The following is a 15,644-nucleotide window of genomic DNA, read 5'->3' as shown; positions in this document are numbered from 1 at the left end:
TCTGTTTACTTGTGTTCTTTATATTGCCAACTACAGCGACATGGTGATAATAATTAACAATTGTATTTTGGGGGTAAAGTTCATTTGAAGCAAATAATGCATGAGAATAATAATATCGGTCCTTTTGAAGATACACTTAAGAAAGTTTTATTTTGTGTGTTGTAATACTGAGAGAGGTACTGTATAGAGACAATAAATTGGCATTAAAACATCAAGAGTTACTGTCTGCATGTCTCTCCAGACATTTAATTTAATCCAAGTATTGTTTGGGTAGACAAGTCTACAGGGAATATGTCGTTACAAACATCAGGATGACAAACCTTATGTAGAGGGGAAATACAATATAAGATTGGGAAGATTTTTAATCCGGCCAAAGTCAAAAAAAAAATGGACTCGCAAGAAAAGTAACAGGAGATCAGGCAAATAATTGAAAAGGTTATCGGGCAGTGTTAGAGGTCTGGAGTTGTTGTTGTTGAGGTCATCAGGCAGGGATGGAGGCCAGGGTGGTTTTTGGTGACGTCAGGACAGAGGTTGAGGCGACTAGCAGGACAACTTAGAAGTCAGGGCAATCATTTGGGAAATCAGAGGGCCAGGGACGCCAGAACCCAGGGCCACTGTCCAGGATACACTCACCAGACACGACTTCAAACACTTCACAGCCACGCTTGAGGTTTCCCCAGCGACCTCTGTACCCCAGGTAGTGCAATTCGCCCTCGTACCTGTAGAACATAATACACAAGTCTGTAGGATGATCCAAAGTCGTCCCTATATTTACCATCAAGATTTACGTTTCATGTATACTGTCATATTAACATACACGAGACCAGAGACCCACAGACCAAATTGGTGGCCACGAGTACATCCAATAAAGAGATTCCCTTCAAGCTTTTCAGATACTATGAAATCACAACAAACATCAATAAATCGGTGCCACTGAATAGAAGACCCCTTTTTTAATTTGTCTGGTTATTAATGATTTCCTCTTTAGCTTTGACCACAGTCTTATTACTGAAGAGGATGAGTGGATACTGATGGTCGAGCTTTGTGCAGTTCACGTTGGCTCGTCAGTAGCTAGTTGTCATAACGTGATTCAACCCGACACCTAACTGTGAAATGTTGATGTAATGATAAAACTCAATTTCCCGATTATTTAACTAACACCAGACATTTTTATTCAGCTCAGAGGGGACCCCATAACACAAGAGGATAATAAACTATCTCTACTAATAAACAACCACAACACAATTAAAGTAAAATGATATAAAACGACTATAAAAGACAGAAACTGGTCATACTCTGTGTCAGGATCGTAGTTCACCACCTCCAGGTTCTCCCACGTCCTCCAGGGATAACCTCGCTCAGTCTGGTCACGCAGGTGTATGGGGAAGTGTACATACTCGTGGGTACCTGACGAACAACCAAACAAAGAAATAAATACACAAATTAATTACAACTGAATTGAAAGATAAATACACACACACATAAATAATCAACAATTAAATGATAAATACAAGTAATTAAACAAATAAATAAATGAAGTGTTATTTGGTTCACTAGACCTTGGTTTTGGCCCTCAAGTCACTAAGAGAGTAATGTACAGTTGCCAGCAAAAGTTCTCCCACAGTCCTGTGGGACACTTTAAGCCACATTCATTTTAACTTCTTCAGTATCTTTCACTTCTTCGTGTTATTATGGTTCATATAGAGTTCATATAGCTTTGTCGTTAGCGAACCCAAATAAACACAGCACAGATTCTCATAGCACTTTCTGACTCTCGCCTGTGACTATAAAGTGTCACACCAAGCCCAGACAGACATGGGAGACCATACTAGTAACCAGACCACAACAGTCACAGTAATGGTCTTCACAGGTATCAGACCATAAATATGCTATGATTATTCAAGGACTTACTGACCAATATTAGATAGTATATTACAGTGGTGTCAAACTCAAAACCTTTCGAGGGCCAATTCTTGATATTAGTTACCCTCTTCAGGGCCAACACAAGCGCTATATCACATGTTTGCAGGATTGAAGTTTACAGCTTCACACATTACCTTACCTGGCTTACCAGGAATACCTCATTTGGGTTTGTCTGATCTTAAGTATGAAAAATTCATTTCACTAAAGAAACATGATTATATCTATTTCTTTAAAAAATTCACGGGATGATAAATTTTACCATCATCACGCGGTCCACACCTGACCATCCCAAGGGCCACATTTGGCCCGCGGGCCATGAGTTTGACACCCCTGTTATATTAGTACTGTACTCAGTCTTTCATGTAAATAATATAGCGAAAAGTGTCAAGGGAATTATATATTCTCACCTGTACATCATTTTGATAAACTAAGGTTGTGTTATACAGGTAAGTACTGTACAAAGATGTATTAAATGTTACTAGAGTTCTAATTGGCCGCTTATGTTGTCCCTGTTATCACATTATTATTGTCTCATAATTATTTATCTGATACTGATCTCTTCTTAACTTCATATCTCAAATATGTGGGATTTATCGTGATGAAAGCAAAAGCAACAAACCTCTCTTGGCCTGACATGACACCCAGATAACTCACACACACTGAACACCAACCTAGCTGGGACCATAGGCCGTGGGATCCATTGGCACTGAAGAGTTCAGCGTGGAATCCCTCCACCACCTCCACCGTCTTTGGATATGTCACGTTGATCACGTCAATGGCGACACGACTCTCCTCACCTGACACGAGAGAAATTTGGTCGTCGTAACAGATAAAAGCAGGAAGTGAAAGAGCATATGTGTGTGTGTGTGTGTGTGTGTGTGTGTGTGTGTGTGTGTGTGTGTGTGTGTGTGTGTGTGTGTGTGTGTGTTTGTAGATTACTCCACTGGATATATTTGCCATTTCCATTCTCTTATATTTCTTATTTAAGCTTTTTGTGGTCCATTCCCCATTATAACCACTTGCGGATTTTCTTAAAAGCATTGTGAGATATCAACTCACATCTGTGTCTTATACTAAAGACATAATACTAATAGTAGGACACAATCTGCAGGTTATTGGCATTAAACTGTATATTACAACAAAATTGAAGACGTCTCCATTACTTCCATACCACCAGAGACCACCATCACACAGGGAGGCCGAGATAGATAGGTAAGGCTGGGGAGTATTCTTACCTTCCAGAAATTGAAAGTTGTTTGTGGTATCATTCCAGGTGTACGAGGCGCCGAAACTGTGCACTGACACATAACATTTTGTCACCTTGTTGTTCTGTTGGGAAGAGGATAAGGAAGATGGGTCATTTTCACTGTCATGGGATATATATTAAGATCAATCACTTTAATGTCCTGTGTAAGGGTGAAGGATGTTGGTTCCTTTAAACATTCTGTAGAAAAATGTTAAGTCGAATAACCAGGTTTTCTGTAGGATACATAACTTGTTTTCTATGGGAGAGAAAGAATGGGCTGTAGGGTCATTTTTGGTACTTTTCATTCTGTGCAGGACAAGGTTAAGGTGATATGGGAGACGTGGTAAACAGGGGTATTTCCCTTGTTGTCTAGGAATAATATTAGAGAATTTATCGTGCTATGGGGGTAGGGTCTCGTTAAAAGGTATTATTATCCCTTCTTGTGGTGGACATGGTGAAATGAGTTAAATTCTCGTGCTGTGGAGACATTGTAAGTTAAGCCACCTTCTTGTGATATAGAGGACAATAACAAATATCAAATGCGTCGGTAATAATAGAGCCCAAACTTCAGTAATAATAGAGCCCAAACTTCAGTAATAATAGAGCCCAAACTTCAGTAATAATAGAGCCCAAACTTCAGTAATAATAGAGCCCTAACTTCAGTAATAATAGAGCCCTAACTTCAGTAATAATAGAGCCCAAACTTCAGTAATAATAGAGCCCTAACTTCAGTAATAATAGAGCCCAAACTTCAGTAATAATAGAACCCAAACTTTAGTTAAGATTTAAAAGACAATTAACAGAATAAAAGCAAAGTATTATAGCGTGATGTGGTACGGTCGGTCAAATAAATTCGCGGAGACCCAACAAATATAGAGTCGGGCAAAAGATCTGGTAACGGTGTAAAAATCTCTCTTCCAAACTCATGATATACCTCCTCCTACCACTCCACGTTCCCCCCCCCCCGCCCCCATACCTTTACATTATTACCAGATCCAGGTACTTACCCTAATCCTGATGGAGTAATGTTCCCAGTCTCCCACGTGGTCACCAAACGACTGCATGAAACCCTCACATTTCTCCCCCAAAGGAATACCTACGGGGAAAAAACTCATCTTCTCATCTGAACTATCCTAACCTAAACGTAACGTAACGTAACCCTAACCTAACCTAACCTTATAGAGCAAAGGAAGAACGATTATTGAAATAGAGGAAAGTAGTATGATCGACGACAACAAGAAGGGAGATAGATTAAATTGAGGGAGGGGAATTACGAAGACGAATATATATAGTTCAGTTAGTGGAGATGGAAAAAGTTGAAGGAACGAAGGTATTATTGTAACGGATAACGAAGAGGAAGAGAAAAGGCAGAGAGAGGATATAAGAAATGTGAGAAGAGAAATCTTAATAAAGTGTTCGAGGAAAGAAAGAAAGACACAACAATTTGGCTGATAATTGCGTGCGTGTAAACTCATCAATAGCATTTTTGCACAACAGCTAATATATAGATGTGTGTTACTTTAAATATCAGTAAGAGAGTTATGAATTGATGACACAAGACTGGGTTGGTTACCTGTTATAGTACTGTATATGTCCTACCTACACAGACGTCCTTCCCGTAGTTATATGGGTAGAAGGACCTGTACACGACGTCGACGGTGCCGCACGAGTCATTATAATCGCGGATGAAGACATAGGTAGACACTTTCACTGGGGTCGCGTTCTCTCCAGCGAACCAGTCCAGGAGGCAGTCTGGGCAGTCTGCCATAAAGAAGAGCGAGTGCTTACTTATATTGTAGTAAATAATATGAAACATTATAGGTGGATAGGTGGGTGTTTTCACAAATTTAAGGAGTGTGTATAGAAACATGAACCAAAATTGTTATTGAAGTAATTATCTGCACAGTGGAAGAGTTGGGGGAGAGAGGTAATCCAGCATCACTGTCAAAGAGTTAAGGAAGATAGCTGAACCGGAATGAGAATATGTTCACTTAAGGCGGCGTCACACTAGCACTTTTTCCGTCATTTTGTTGCGACAATTTAAAAAAAAAGAAAATGAAGAAATTTTCTGAGCGCGCCCTGTCACACGTTTAGAGGACAGCGCCACTCTTCCCATGTTCGTCAGTTGTAAACAAAGAAGATGGCGTTGTATGCCTCCCTCTTCATTTTTGTTACTGTATCTATCGTCCCTTGGGTCCCACAGGCAACGATGAGATATAATATTGTCTATCTCTATCATGTGTTTTCCGGACAGGCATGTCCACACAGGAATAGATAGAGAGGCCGTGAAGAAGTTGAACACATGACTCAATGTAAACAAACAAATCAGATGTATTTATGAATATTAACATCAATAACAAAAATTACACTTAAGAAATTTATTGAAAATGCGACACTGGATACTTTTAAAGTTAAATTTAGTTATTATATGTGGTTCGATATTTTACATAAATATCCTCATTGTCGAGTATGGATCTTGATTTCATCACAGAAATTGGCACAAGCCGGTCAGCCGGAAACGATACGTTTCGTCTGAGCTTCATGTTGTATGTGACTGGGAAAAGGATGGCAGTTTTAATATATGAGGGACAGGAAGTTGCAAAATAGGCCATTCATATATTCAGGTAAGGCAGACTTGACTACACAAATGTTATCTCCGTTTAACATTTAGTTAACCCTTAATAATATTGTAACTCATTTTGATAACCCAAATATGTATCATTGATTAAATATATAATGAAAAACCACCTTTGTTTAAGTAAATAATGAAAAAAGCTTTGTTCAAATATATGAAAACATGCTACATATTTTATCTCTTGTGTGCTATAAAAAAATAGTATGCATAATTAGTGTAACTTGTGTATGCGTTCGTATTAGTCAGAAACTGGATAACTGTATCCCTGGACATTTTCAATGACCTTGTTAGAATATATACACAAATTACTGTGCTCATTCCTAGCAAATCTGTACGTTTCTTTTATGATTTTTGCGTTCACAGGAAGTAAAAGTCAAGCACTTCTAGTGTTACAACTACTGTAAATAATTAGGAGTTTTAGTTACTCTTAGTAGTGTTTTAGAGGAGTCTGTTGTGTTGTCTTGTAGCCACTTATTAACTTTCTTGTCCCTGGCATCATAGATATCATACACTGGATTACTAAATCTGTAAACAAAAAATCCACCACCAGAAGAATTAGCAACACTGAGTATGACTGTTTTAATAAATCATCGCTGAGTGGATATGAAAATATTGTTATTATACTCACTACTTGTTGCTATATATTGATAAGGAATGAACAACTCACCGAGGTCTGGGACAGAGTTGAGATGCATGTCACTTGTATCTGGTCCGGTCAGCACGGTGTATCGGTCTGGTGAAGTCTGAACTACGGTCTCGTTACTTGTCTTCACCTGTTGATCCCGAAACAGAGGAAAGAAATACTTGAGAATCTGTATCGCGTATTACTCTATATATTTCATGGCTTTTGAAATGAGTAAAGATTATATTTTACCTTTTTATTTGCCTGTAAAGATTAATTTACGTCACAAATATATTACCAGTTTATTGGGAATAGACTGTCACAAATTAGACAAGTCTCTCTAGGATTGTAGATCATGACTTTATCACAGACGCACAGTTGCATTGACTAGAATGAAAAGAAAACAAAAACAAATGGTAACTTCCCAGATTGTGATGAGAACAGTCCAGGTGCTGTTGGATATCTTGTCACCAGTCACTGTTACTCCTTACTGTAACACCATCACAACTAGCTTCATCCCACTGTATCTGTCCAATGGCCACAGTTATCTCATACACTTATCAGTAATCACGAAAACCTTACTTATAAACTTTATCAGCCATGCACTTACTAGTCAGCCGTACACTTACTAGTCAGCCGTACACTTACTAGTCAGCCGTACACTTACTATTCACTACCACTATATACAATACACACAAACACTGCCAAACTGTACACTCTTCACCACCGACCACTTTTATATACGAAAACTAATAAATGTACCACTTTGACCATCCAGCGCCACCCAGTTCACTCAGCCCGAAGTGGTCCTGAGGCCACTTTCGGTGAGTACCTCAATACGTGACTTCTGTACGTGACTTCCCTCAGTACGTGACTTACCTCAGCATGTGACCTACCTCAGCATGTGACTTACATCAGCACGTGACTTACATCAGCACGTGACTTGCCTCAGCACGTGATTTACTTCAGCATGTGACTTACCTCAGTATGTTGGAAGTGGAAATCGACAGATGAAGGGAAAAATACTTCTTCAGGATGGAGCCAAACCAGAGGAGCCCACGCCTCTATGATGTCCTGCACTGGTCCACACAACATAATATTAACATCCTGCTTCAGTAAACAAGGAACTGGTTTATTCCACATTACAGATGTCAATTTTTGTGGTTAGCTTTCAAGATGGCTGACAGGAACTTACATAACATATGATATACGCAATTAGTCGTATTGGTACCTCATATTAAGGCTCTCGACATTGACTATCTCCATCATTGAAATTCTGCAACTCTGATGTATTCGCGGGTTTAATGCTTGAAAGTATATTTGCAACTAAATATCAAACGCTGGCGTGATTTAAAGGTGAGAACTTACACTACCATCAAATACTGTACAATAGTACTCGTACTTCTCACATCAGGCTGTAAGTCTTTGTGTGAGAACATTTACTGTCTGATTTATTCTAAGATGCTACAGTGAAACAATACCAAACTATCTACTTCCAGAATAACCTGTTTAAGGATGGATTACAGCTTCACTATACAGTACTTACAGTTCTTAAGCTTTGGGTCCGGTTTGCTGGCTTCTGCTGTCGCTCCTGAAACCACCACCACCAGCAGCAGCTTCAATAAACGGCTTAATACCATCTTCTCGGGTCACAGTGGGTCCTCTTTGGTGTGTATCTCGAGCTGAAATGCCTTTGTGAATTTCTGTATGTGTGTGACCTGCTGATGAAAACACTGTTATTCTTGATTAATTCTGGTTGGACTGGAGACTGGTACTTGAAGACGTTTCAGCCTTTGGTTATGATGAAGCCTTGTGTATGTCAGACTGTGACTGTGGCCTTCCTCACTATCTCACCAGCTGTTGGCTCACACACAGTACTATACTTCCCTTATATCTATCTCACGCCATTGCCCACCATCTTGCCCCCAAGTAAAATGTTCTTGCCTCTTTGTATTACCTCTTCATCATCAAGACTCCTGCTGTGCCTCCTCGTGGCAACATACGGTAACTGGGTGCTTCGTGGGCCCAGACTAGACCAGCAGGGGATCTCGGAGTAGCAGTGGGCCTCAGAGGGAAGGCGTATAGGCGCCTTATGACTGGGGAGTGGAAATCCAGGGGAGTGCAGATTACATGTGACACCGGTTTGTTGATGAAATAAATGTTGTTTAAGAGGTGGGCGTTTTTTCTGACCAGCTTGAATATTTACTCTCATAATTATACACGGGACCAATAACCAAGGACGTTACAAGAGAGATAGTAGCGTCAAAGTGGCCAATGAATGTTGAGATAACAAAGGACTGACGTTTCATACCTTTCTTGCCGAGTAACAAGTTTCTCTGTACTGTATCTTCAGTGTTCAGCTAGATCGAGTCAGAGACGCACCATAACTTCTTCATTACAAAGTTAATATTTTCGTTCAAATACTGTGTGGTCTCTGTTAAAGGGTTACGTAGGATTTTTAGTCAAGGTATCATTTGTCTAATGTTTGCTTTTATACTTTATCAATTTTATACTGTAATTGTATTTTACATTTAAATCTGTTCTCACGTCTTGATAATGCCAAATAAGTTATATGTTTTGGGCAATGTAGTTTTTAATGTTAATACTCATGTGAACTGAAAGAATTGAGTGGAACATTAATTATTGTTTTCACTGTGTGTTTCCACTTAAAGATTGCAATCTCTATTTGTCTTATTAATGTGATCATGAACTAAGTGAAATATTTGTCCAGTCTGTCCAGTCTATTGCTGGACCTTGAAGGACACACACACACACACACACACACACACTCACATCAGTCTTTCATTCTCAGGAAACTGAATGAAAAGCAGAATGTCCTCAAAATTGTCATCAACCAAGAAGGTGCCAGTGATCGACTTGGGTCATCTAGGTGAGTCACACACAAAAACCTTATCCTGTTGTCACTTAGTGGTAAATTTATCACACGAGCCACTGGGAGTAATGTTGACTGTACAAATATAACAGTTGTTAAGTGTCCACAGTAGTACGTAAGTATTAGGGCACACAAAGTAAGCTGGTCGGCTGGTACATTAAGTTATGATAGGATATTTGACATGTTGGTAGGGTAGTGTACGTGCGTGTGTGCATGGAGAGCTGGTAAACGAGTCCCTGATTCAGACACTGGTACACCGAGTTAGGAATAACCACAAACTGACTCAGGACGAGAACACTGACCACGTACTAGGATTAAAACAAATCGACCATCGATTAAATAAGAGTTTTCAGTTAAAAGAACTAACATCACGTACTAGGTTAAGAAATGAAGGATAAACGGGTGTGGTGAAGAGTCCTTGCGGAGGTGAGGGACGCCTAAAATCAGATACCTGAGCCACTTAAGGGCCTTCCTCACCAACAGGTTTGGGGCAGGAACCTGGCCAAGAGGAGTGGCAGAGGGTGACGCGGGAGTTGTATAACGCCTTAACCGAATTTGGCTGCTCTTACCTTGCTAACCATGGTGTCCCTGACGACCAGGTGAGTGACCATGGTATTACTGACGACCAGGTGAGTGACCATGATGTCACTGACGACCTGGTGAGTGACCAGGGTGTTGCTGACGACCAGGTGAGTGACCATGGTGTTGCTGATGACCAGGTGAGTGACCATGGTGTCACTGACGACCAGGTGAGTGACCATGGTGTTTCTGACGACCAGTTGAGTAACCATGGTGTTGCTGACAACCAGGTGAGTGACCATGTTGTTAAAGACGACCAGGTTAGTGACCATGGTGTTGCTGACGACCAGGTGAGTGACCATGGTGTTCCTGATGACCAGTTGAGTGGCCAGGGTGTTGCTGACGACCAGGTGAGTGACCAGGGTGTTGTTGATGACCAGGTGAGTGACCATGGTGTTCCTAACGACCAGGTGAGTGACCATACAGCGACGTCTGTTTATGCACAGCAACTTTTTACATACAGCTGTGTTTGTTTACATACAGATGCGTTTGTTTACATATAACTGTGTCAGTTGATATTGATCAACAAAACACATTTCATTTCACTTTCCTTGTTCTTAGTGGCGTCTCCTCTATGACTCAACGATCGCCTTCTTTAACCTGGAACAAGGGAAGAAGGACCGATATGCGTTTGATGCTGACAAACTTAGTGGGTACATAGGAATGGGTTCGGAGAGGTGAGTACCATCACATATTGCGCATGTTTTTAAAATACCAAAAGAATGTAAATGAAGGAAATCATTTTCGATATTTAAAAAATTATTATAATTGATTAAAAAAGAACATATTATTTACTTTCAGTTATAGCGGTTCGACCCGTGAGTTGTGTGAAGGCCTCCTCGCAAGAAGGACAGAACAGCTGCCTGATGAACCGGAGATTCCATCCCTTAAACCTGCCGCGGAGTCCTTCCTCAAGTCCTGCAAGGAGCTGTCTGAAAGGATCATGGCAGCTTTATCCCTCAGTCTGGGTATCTAGGACTTTATAGCAGCTGAGCCCGACATCCATTTCGAGGTTAGGCAGATACGTGTATCTCATAATCGTTAAATGGAGGAAAGTAGGCAGACTCACCTACGCTCCCAACGCTCTCACATACGTACTCCCTAGCAGTACAAACACGTACATTACTCACACAAAGATACAGGTATAACCCCTGGTCAGTATAGTCAAGCACGCACGCACGCACTGTGGGGATTTTAACGAAATTGACACCACTGACATCGAGGAACCGCTGTTACTATCACAAGCTGTGAAATTCCCTACACACGGTCAAAATACCCTTGACCTTATCTTAACTGGCTTAGCGGACCAGTACCATCCACCTCAACCAATGCCTCCTAGCGGGTGTACTGTAGTACACACCTATCAGCGTTCTGGTCTCCAGCTCCCACTACCAGCCACATGCAGAGTCCTTACATCAAAGCTTACAGTACAGGCAAATTACCGCCTCTTGGCTGCCAATTTCTTTCAATAAACTGTTTATTATTATTATTATTATTATTATTATTATTATTATTATTATTATTATTATTATTATTGCACACGCACACGTACACGCAAAAGTACACGCACACATAACTGAAAACACAAAATTATACACTCAAGTTGTTCATCTCATTAATACATGTTGAGCTCTTCTTCAGTTGACTTGTGTTTTCTGTTAGTTCATTAGTCCCTCCTTCATCTGACACTCTCTCTGTGTTGTCAGGTAAGGACCCAGAACATCTTCTCTCAATACACAAGGAGAGGGGTACCGACAAGAACATCACAACTTTACGGTTCAACCACTACCCTCCCGTCCCCTCCACTATTCCTGAAGGCACTTTTCGATTTGGTGCCCATAGGGATTTCGGTACCATAACATTCATCTTTCAGGACGACTGTGGTGGCCTACAGGTGTGTGTGGGTGTTGTCCCTGGGTAAATAACTTGTCACCTAGATCAACTCTCCTTTGGGTAATCTTCTCCCCCATGGAAAGTTAAGCGGAACAATGTAATTTTGTTGGATATACTTTTATTACAACTTCATCCTTAAGATAATTGAATTAATATAATGATTATATTTTATAGTTACAGCTATATTCTTAATGTTAGTTAATGTGGTATCCTGAATAATAAAGCTGGCTTCCCTCTTACGCCATGACCTAATTGTTGAGTGACCTGTTACCATCGCCTCTCAAATCGTGGCAATAATTCTATTTACTTACTGAGTTACTGTACCATTTTCTTCTTTATGTCTCTCTGACTTACCTTTCGTCACTTCAGGTTCAAGACAGTGAGGGGTCCTGGTTTGATGTCACCCCCGTCCCCGGCACCATCTTTCTCTTAGCCGGAGAATTCCTCCAGTTCCACTCCGGAGAAAAGTTCCTGGCTCCGGTGAGTTGTATTCTTGGCTTATTTACACATTTCGAGAGTTTGCTTCTTGACCTAGTATTTCTTAAGTGCATTATTGAGTACCATACTCCTCTTGTAGTTAGGTCTTCTCTACTGTACATCTGTTTCTCTTAATGTTTCATGTATCGTCCTGTCTTATCCGTCATCATCTTAACTTTAAAATCATCTCTCCGTCAGCAGCATCCGCCATAACCTCTTCTCGTTATGAGAAGCACCTCTCCTGATATCCTTCACCCCTGCATGTATTTTTCTTCTTCAAAGTAACTTTTAATTTTCCATTCAATCTCATCTTATCCTCTCTCACTCAAAGCTCTGTCATTTTATACAAAACACCATGCTGTCCATGTTTGGTCTATTGTTTTACATCACCAGCATCCAAGTCTATTTTGTTTAAAAAAAATTCTTTAGAGTTTAGACAAACACATAAACTTAGAAACCCTGGCTGACACACATCATTGGTAAGAGCAACACACCTGGCCCATAACTGCATGAATATTTAGAGACTATTAACCTGTTTTGCTGCATAAGACGAGTGAAAATCGATCTCACAGAGAGAGTGTGAATAACAGCCTTAGGAAGGGAGGCTCCACAACTCTACTTACTGAATGTTTAACGTGATGATATATCAGATGTGACATTGTCCTATAATGATGAATTACTATTGATTACTTCTATAATGATTTAATCTTATCGGGAACTTGTAGGCGTTGAACTTAAATTTTAATATTACGATAAATTTGGTTCAGGTTTGTCATTTGAATTCATAAAATTTATAATTTGACGAGAAATGTCGGTGATTATTACCGGCACTATCATTTTAAAACTATTTTTGTTCACAGACTCACAAAGTTTTGATCCCCGCTGGAGAGGAGGCACGGGGGACGGCCCGAGTATCCATATTGTACTTTGTTGCTCCTGATAACCACATCCCGATGAGGCCTCCGGGCAACCCCTCCACCGATACACCTATGACTGTCCAAGAGTATATCACCTCATCAATCAAGAATGCCCAAAAGTGAAAATGGCTAACTGTCTTAAGACCTACATACATAATATTGCATGTTTCTGCTACAGTTTAGCCCTTTAGAGGTTTACTTCAGTCCAAGATTTTACATGTATATGTATTATGAAAAGATAAATGAATTAGTAGTGTTGCTGACAGGTGGATGTATTATTCGGTTAAGATTCAGTAGAGTACATGAACGGCAACCTACACTAAATTGTACTGTATATAGGATGATAGAGCATAAAATATACGAATACTATTTATTGCGTTTTGTAGAAATTTAAAGATTGGAGTCATTTTGATTATACAGTAAAGTCACAAAAAATCTTATATCTTTGGTGGGTTTTCAGTTCGCTGAAGTAAATTTCGCGGGATTTAGTGTTTACTGCTTCACATGACCAGCCTCGACCAACCAGGGGACGACACTCTGTCATGTGAGTGATCTGCGCATACCCCCAAGTATTTCAAAGGGAAATCTTCAGTCGCATTATGTCTTTCTTGTGTCACGGCTGTTTTACGTCGGAATGGGAAACATTCCAACGTGGTCTGTACAAAAACGCTGTTGCTATTGACATTTTCAAAGACAATCGTGTATTGTTTACTTCCTTAAGGTGCCCAAAGTGTGGTCCAGGCTGTCATTATCGTAAATATAAACACGTTTGGTTTTGATGAAGATGCAAAATCGTCAAAACAAAGGTAAGGTAAAGTCAAGTTTCCTTAGGTTTGGCTGAGTCAACTTTCTGAGTGTTTTTACACCACAATTCCCTCGAATTTAAAGCCCTGCCCATTTTGTGCAACGCAAATCTCCATAACTATTAATTTCCGCCCAAAAATAAGGTTATACCTTTTTAAATCACCATCAATCATATTGTAAAAACTTATTTTTGTTAGCGATTCCCGTCCATGTACTCTGGTGAATATTTGGATTCTCTTCCCGTTCTATCGATAGCTAGTTTGAGTCCCGCAGCAAGTTACTATGTAAGGAAGCATCCCGTGACGGTTTAGCTGCAGAAAAACCTATACAGTATCTTTACAGCTGGGAAATAAAGGCGATAAAGACCAGCGCCTGTCACGCTGTCCCCAAGTGTTCCGAGGGTTTAGTCTTCAGTATACTGTATCCTTGTTACCCTTAAGTTTGATGTTATGTGAACCTTAGTTTAAGAACAAGTTGATTGATTGGTTGCATGTGACAAATTGCATAAAGCCTTCGACACAGTCGATCATTATACTATGTGAAAAACTGCAGGCTCTTGGCTTTGGGTCTGTCGGCTGGTTTATATCATATCTTAAGCAACTTGAAACAAATTGTTGTTGCTGATAACAATGAGTCAACATTCATGTCAATAGCCTGTGGAGTCCCACAAGTGAGTATTTTAGGTCTATTGCTCTACCGGTGTTATGTAAACATGTCCATTAGTGTTAATTGCAAACTTTTGCTGTATGCCCATGACAGTGCTCTTTAAATGTGAGGTAAAGATCCAAATGATATAGTTAACTCGTTAACTATATCATTTGGATCATAGACAGCAAATTACCCCGACATTTTGCAAAGACCGAAGCAATATTATCTGAATAAAAAGAAAAACTGAAAAGGGTAAACGAATGAACCATCTCAACTGTAACCTCAGTAAAATACCTTGGACTAACTCTTGACTCTTGTGAATTAATCGTGATAATATAATTGATAAAAGTAATACTAAAATCAAAATTTCCTATAGAAAGGCTAAATACCTTTCAGGTGATGCCCGTAGGACCCTTTGCTTAGCGAATATATCTAGAAGAAACTAACGCCTGTATTATTAAACATCTTCCCTTGAAGAGGGTCGACGTGTTTCAACCCGAGTTTTAAACTAATTGAGTCCTGAGGGACACCGCAGTATAGTACTTAACGGGGTGGTGTGACGGTAAAATTAACTAATTCCAATAAAATTAATTTATAATATTGTTAAATAATGGGGAGCTTTGCAGTCACTGGCGAGCTTTCTGGCGTGTCGGCTGTTTGGTTATCGCTTTGACAGCATATGTAGGGGAGCGTGGTACAGGTGGGTAGTGGAAGAGGATATAAGTAAAGGAAGTACAAATGTTGTGTTTTGTTAAATATTACAAAAGTTACTCCTATCAATGTTCTTTGTTGACCGATTAAAGAAAACGAAAATATATTAAAGGGTAACGTTGTTATCATGTTCGCCAACATATATTTTCTACATAAAGTGCAGAAGGCGTGAGAACACAGAATATTCCTTAAACATACAGTATATTAAAATGGTCACCTTCTACAAAATACGTAAGAGGTGACCTACAGTCTGATCAATCACAAACTAGCTGGTGGGTGATGGTGTATTGGACATC

The 15,644-nt window shown here is 39.9% G+C and overlaps 2 protein-coding genes across 5 annotated transcripts; one reads left to right on the top strand and one right to left on the bottom strand.

The window, feature by feature from the left end:
- LOC121868832 (putative vacuolar protein sorting-associated protein TDA6) lies at positions 1-8,536 on the bottom strand. The gene is made up of 9 exons (XM_042369801.1): positions 7,973-8,536; positions 7,408-7,505; positions 6,472-6,577; positions 4,769-4,930; positions 4,177-4,265; positions 3,159-3,252; positions 2,595-2,720; positions 1,296-1,407; positions 1-719 (listed from the first exon to the last, which is right to left on the bottom strand). Exons 1-9 carry the CDS (start codon positions 8,064-8,066, stop codon positions 554-556), a joined length of 1,047 nt encoding a protein of 348 aa, XP_042225735.1. The 5' UTR covers positions 8,067-8,536; the 3' UTR covers positions 1-553.
- LOC121868833 (2-oxoglutarate-Fe(II) type oxidoreductase ppzD-like) lies at positions 7,048-15,083 on the top strand. Of its 4 annotated transcripts, none has more exons than XM_042369805.1 (8): positions 7,048-7,250; positions 9,239-9,316; positions 9,803-9,918; positions 10,460-10,575; positions 10,700-10,866; positions 11,605-11,792; positions 12,161-12,271; positions 13,129-15,083. In XM_042369805.1, exons 2-8 carry the CDS (start codon positions 9,247-9,249, stop codon positions 13,306-13,308), a joined length of 948 nt encoding a protein of 315 aa, XP_042225739.1. In that variant the 5' UTR covers positions 7,048-7,250; positions 9,239-9,246; the 3' UTR covers positions 13,309-15,083. The 4 variants fall into 4 exon arrangements, with proteins under 4 accessions (XP_042225739.1, XP_042225738.1, XP_042225737.1 ...); XM_042369804.1 differs by lacking the exon at positions 7,048-7,250 and adding an exon at positions 8,191-8,567; XM_042369803.1 differs by lacking the exon at positions 7,048-7,250 and adding an exon at positions 8,732-8,828.
- The last annotated feature ends 561 nt before the right edge of the window (positions 15,084-15,644 follow it).

Source organism: Homarus americanus, unplaced genomic scaffold (assembly GCF_018991925.1).
Source record: "Homarus americanus isolate GMGI-L3 unplaced genomic scaffold, GMGI_Hamer_2.0 scaffold30535, whole genome shotgun sequence".
Classification (NCBI taxonomy): Eukaryota; Metazoa; Arthropoda; class Malacostraca; order Decapoda; family Nephropidae; genus Homarus; species Homarus americanus.
This window is presented reverse-complemented; position numbering and strand designations above follow the sequence as displayed.

Bases quoted from the DNA above. Each gene is read 5' to 3' on its own strand.
- LOC121868832 (XM_042369801.1), bottom strand. From the start codon at position 8,066: ATGGTATTAAGCCGTTTATTGAAGCTGCTGCTGGTGGTGGTGGTTTCA. The intron at 3,253-4,176 runs GTAAGTACCTGG...TCTTCCCAACAG, and splicing joins ATTACTCCATCAGGATTAGG to AACAACAAGGTGACAAAATG. The intron at 720-1,295 runs GTATGACCAGTT...TATGTTCTACAG, and splicing joins AACTACGATCCTGACACAGA to GTACGAGGGCGAATTGCACT.
- LOC121868833 (XM_042369805.1), top strand. From the start codon at position 9,247: ATGAAAAGCAGAATGTCCTCAAAATTGTCATCAACCAAGAAGGTGCCA. The intron at 9,317-9,802 runs GTGAGTCACACA...CCTCACCAACAG, and splicing joins GATCGACTTGGGTCATCTAG to GTTTGGGGCAGGAACCTGGC. The intron at 12,272-13,128 runs GTGAGTTGTATT...TTTTGTTCACAG, and splicing joins GAGAAAAGTTCCTGGCTCCG to ACTCACAAAGTTTTGATCCC.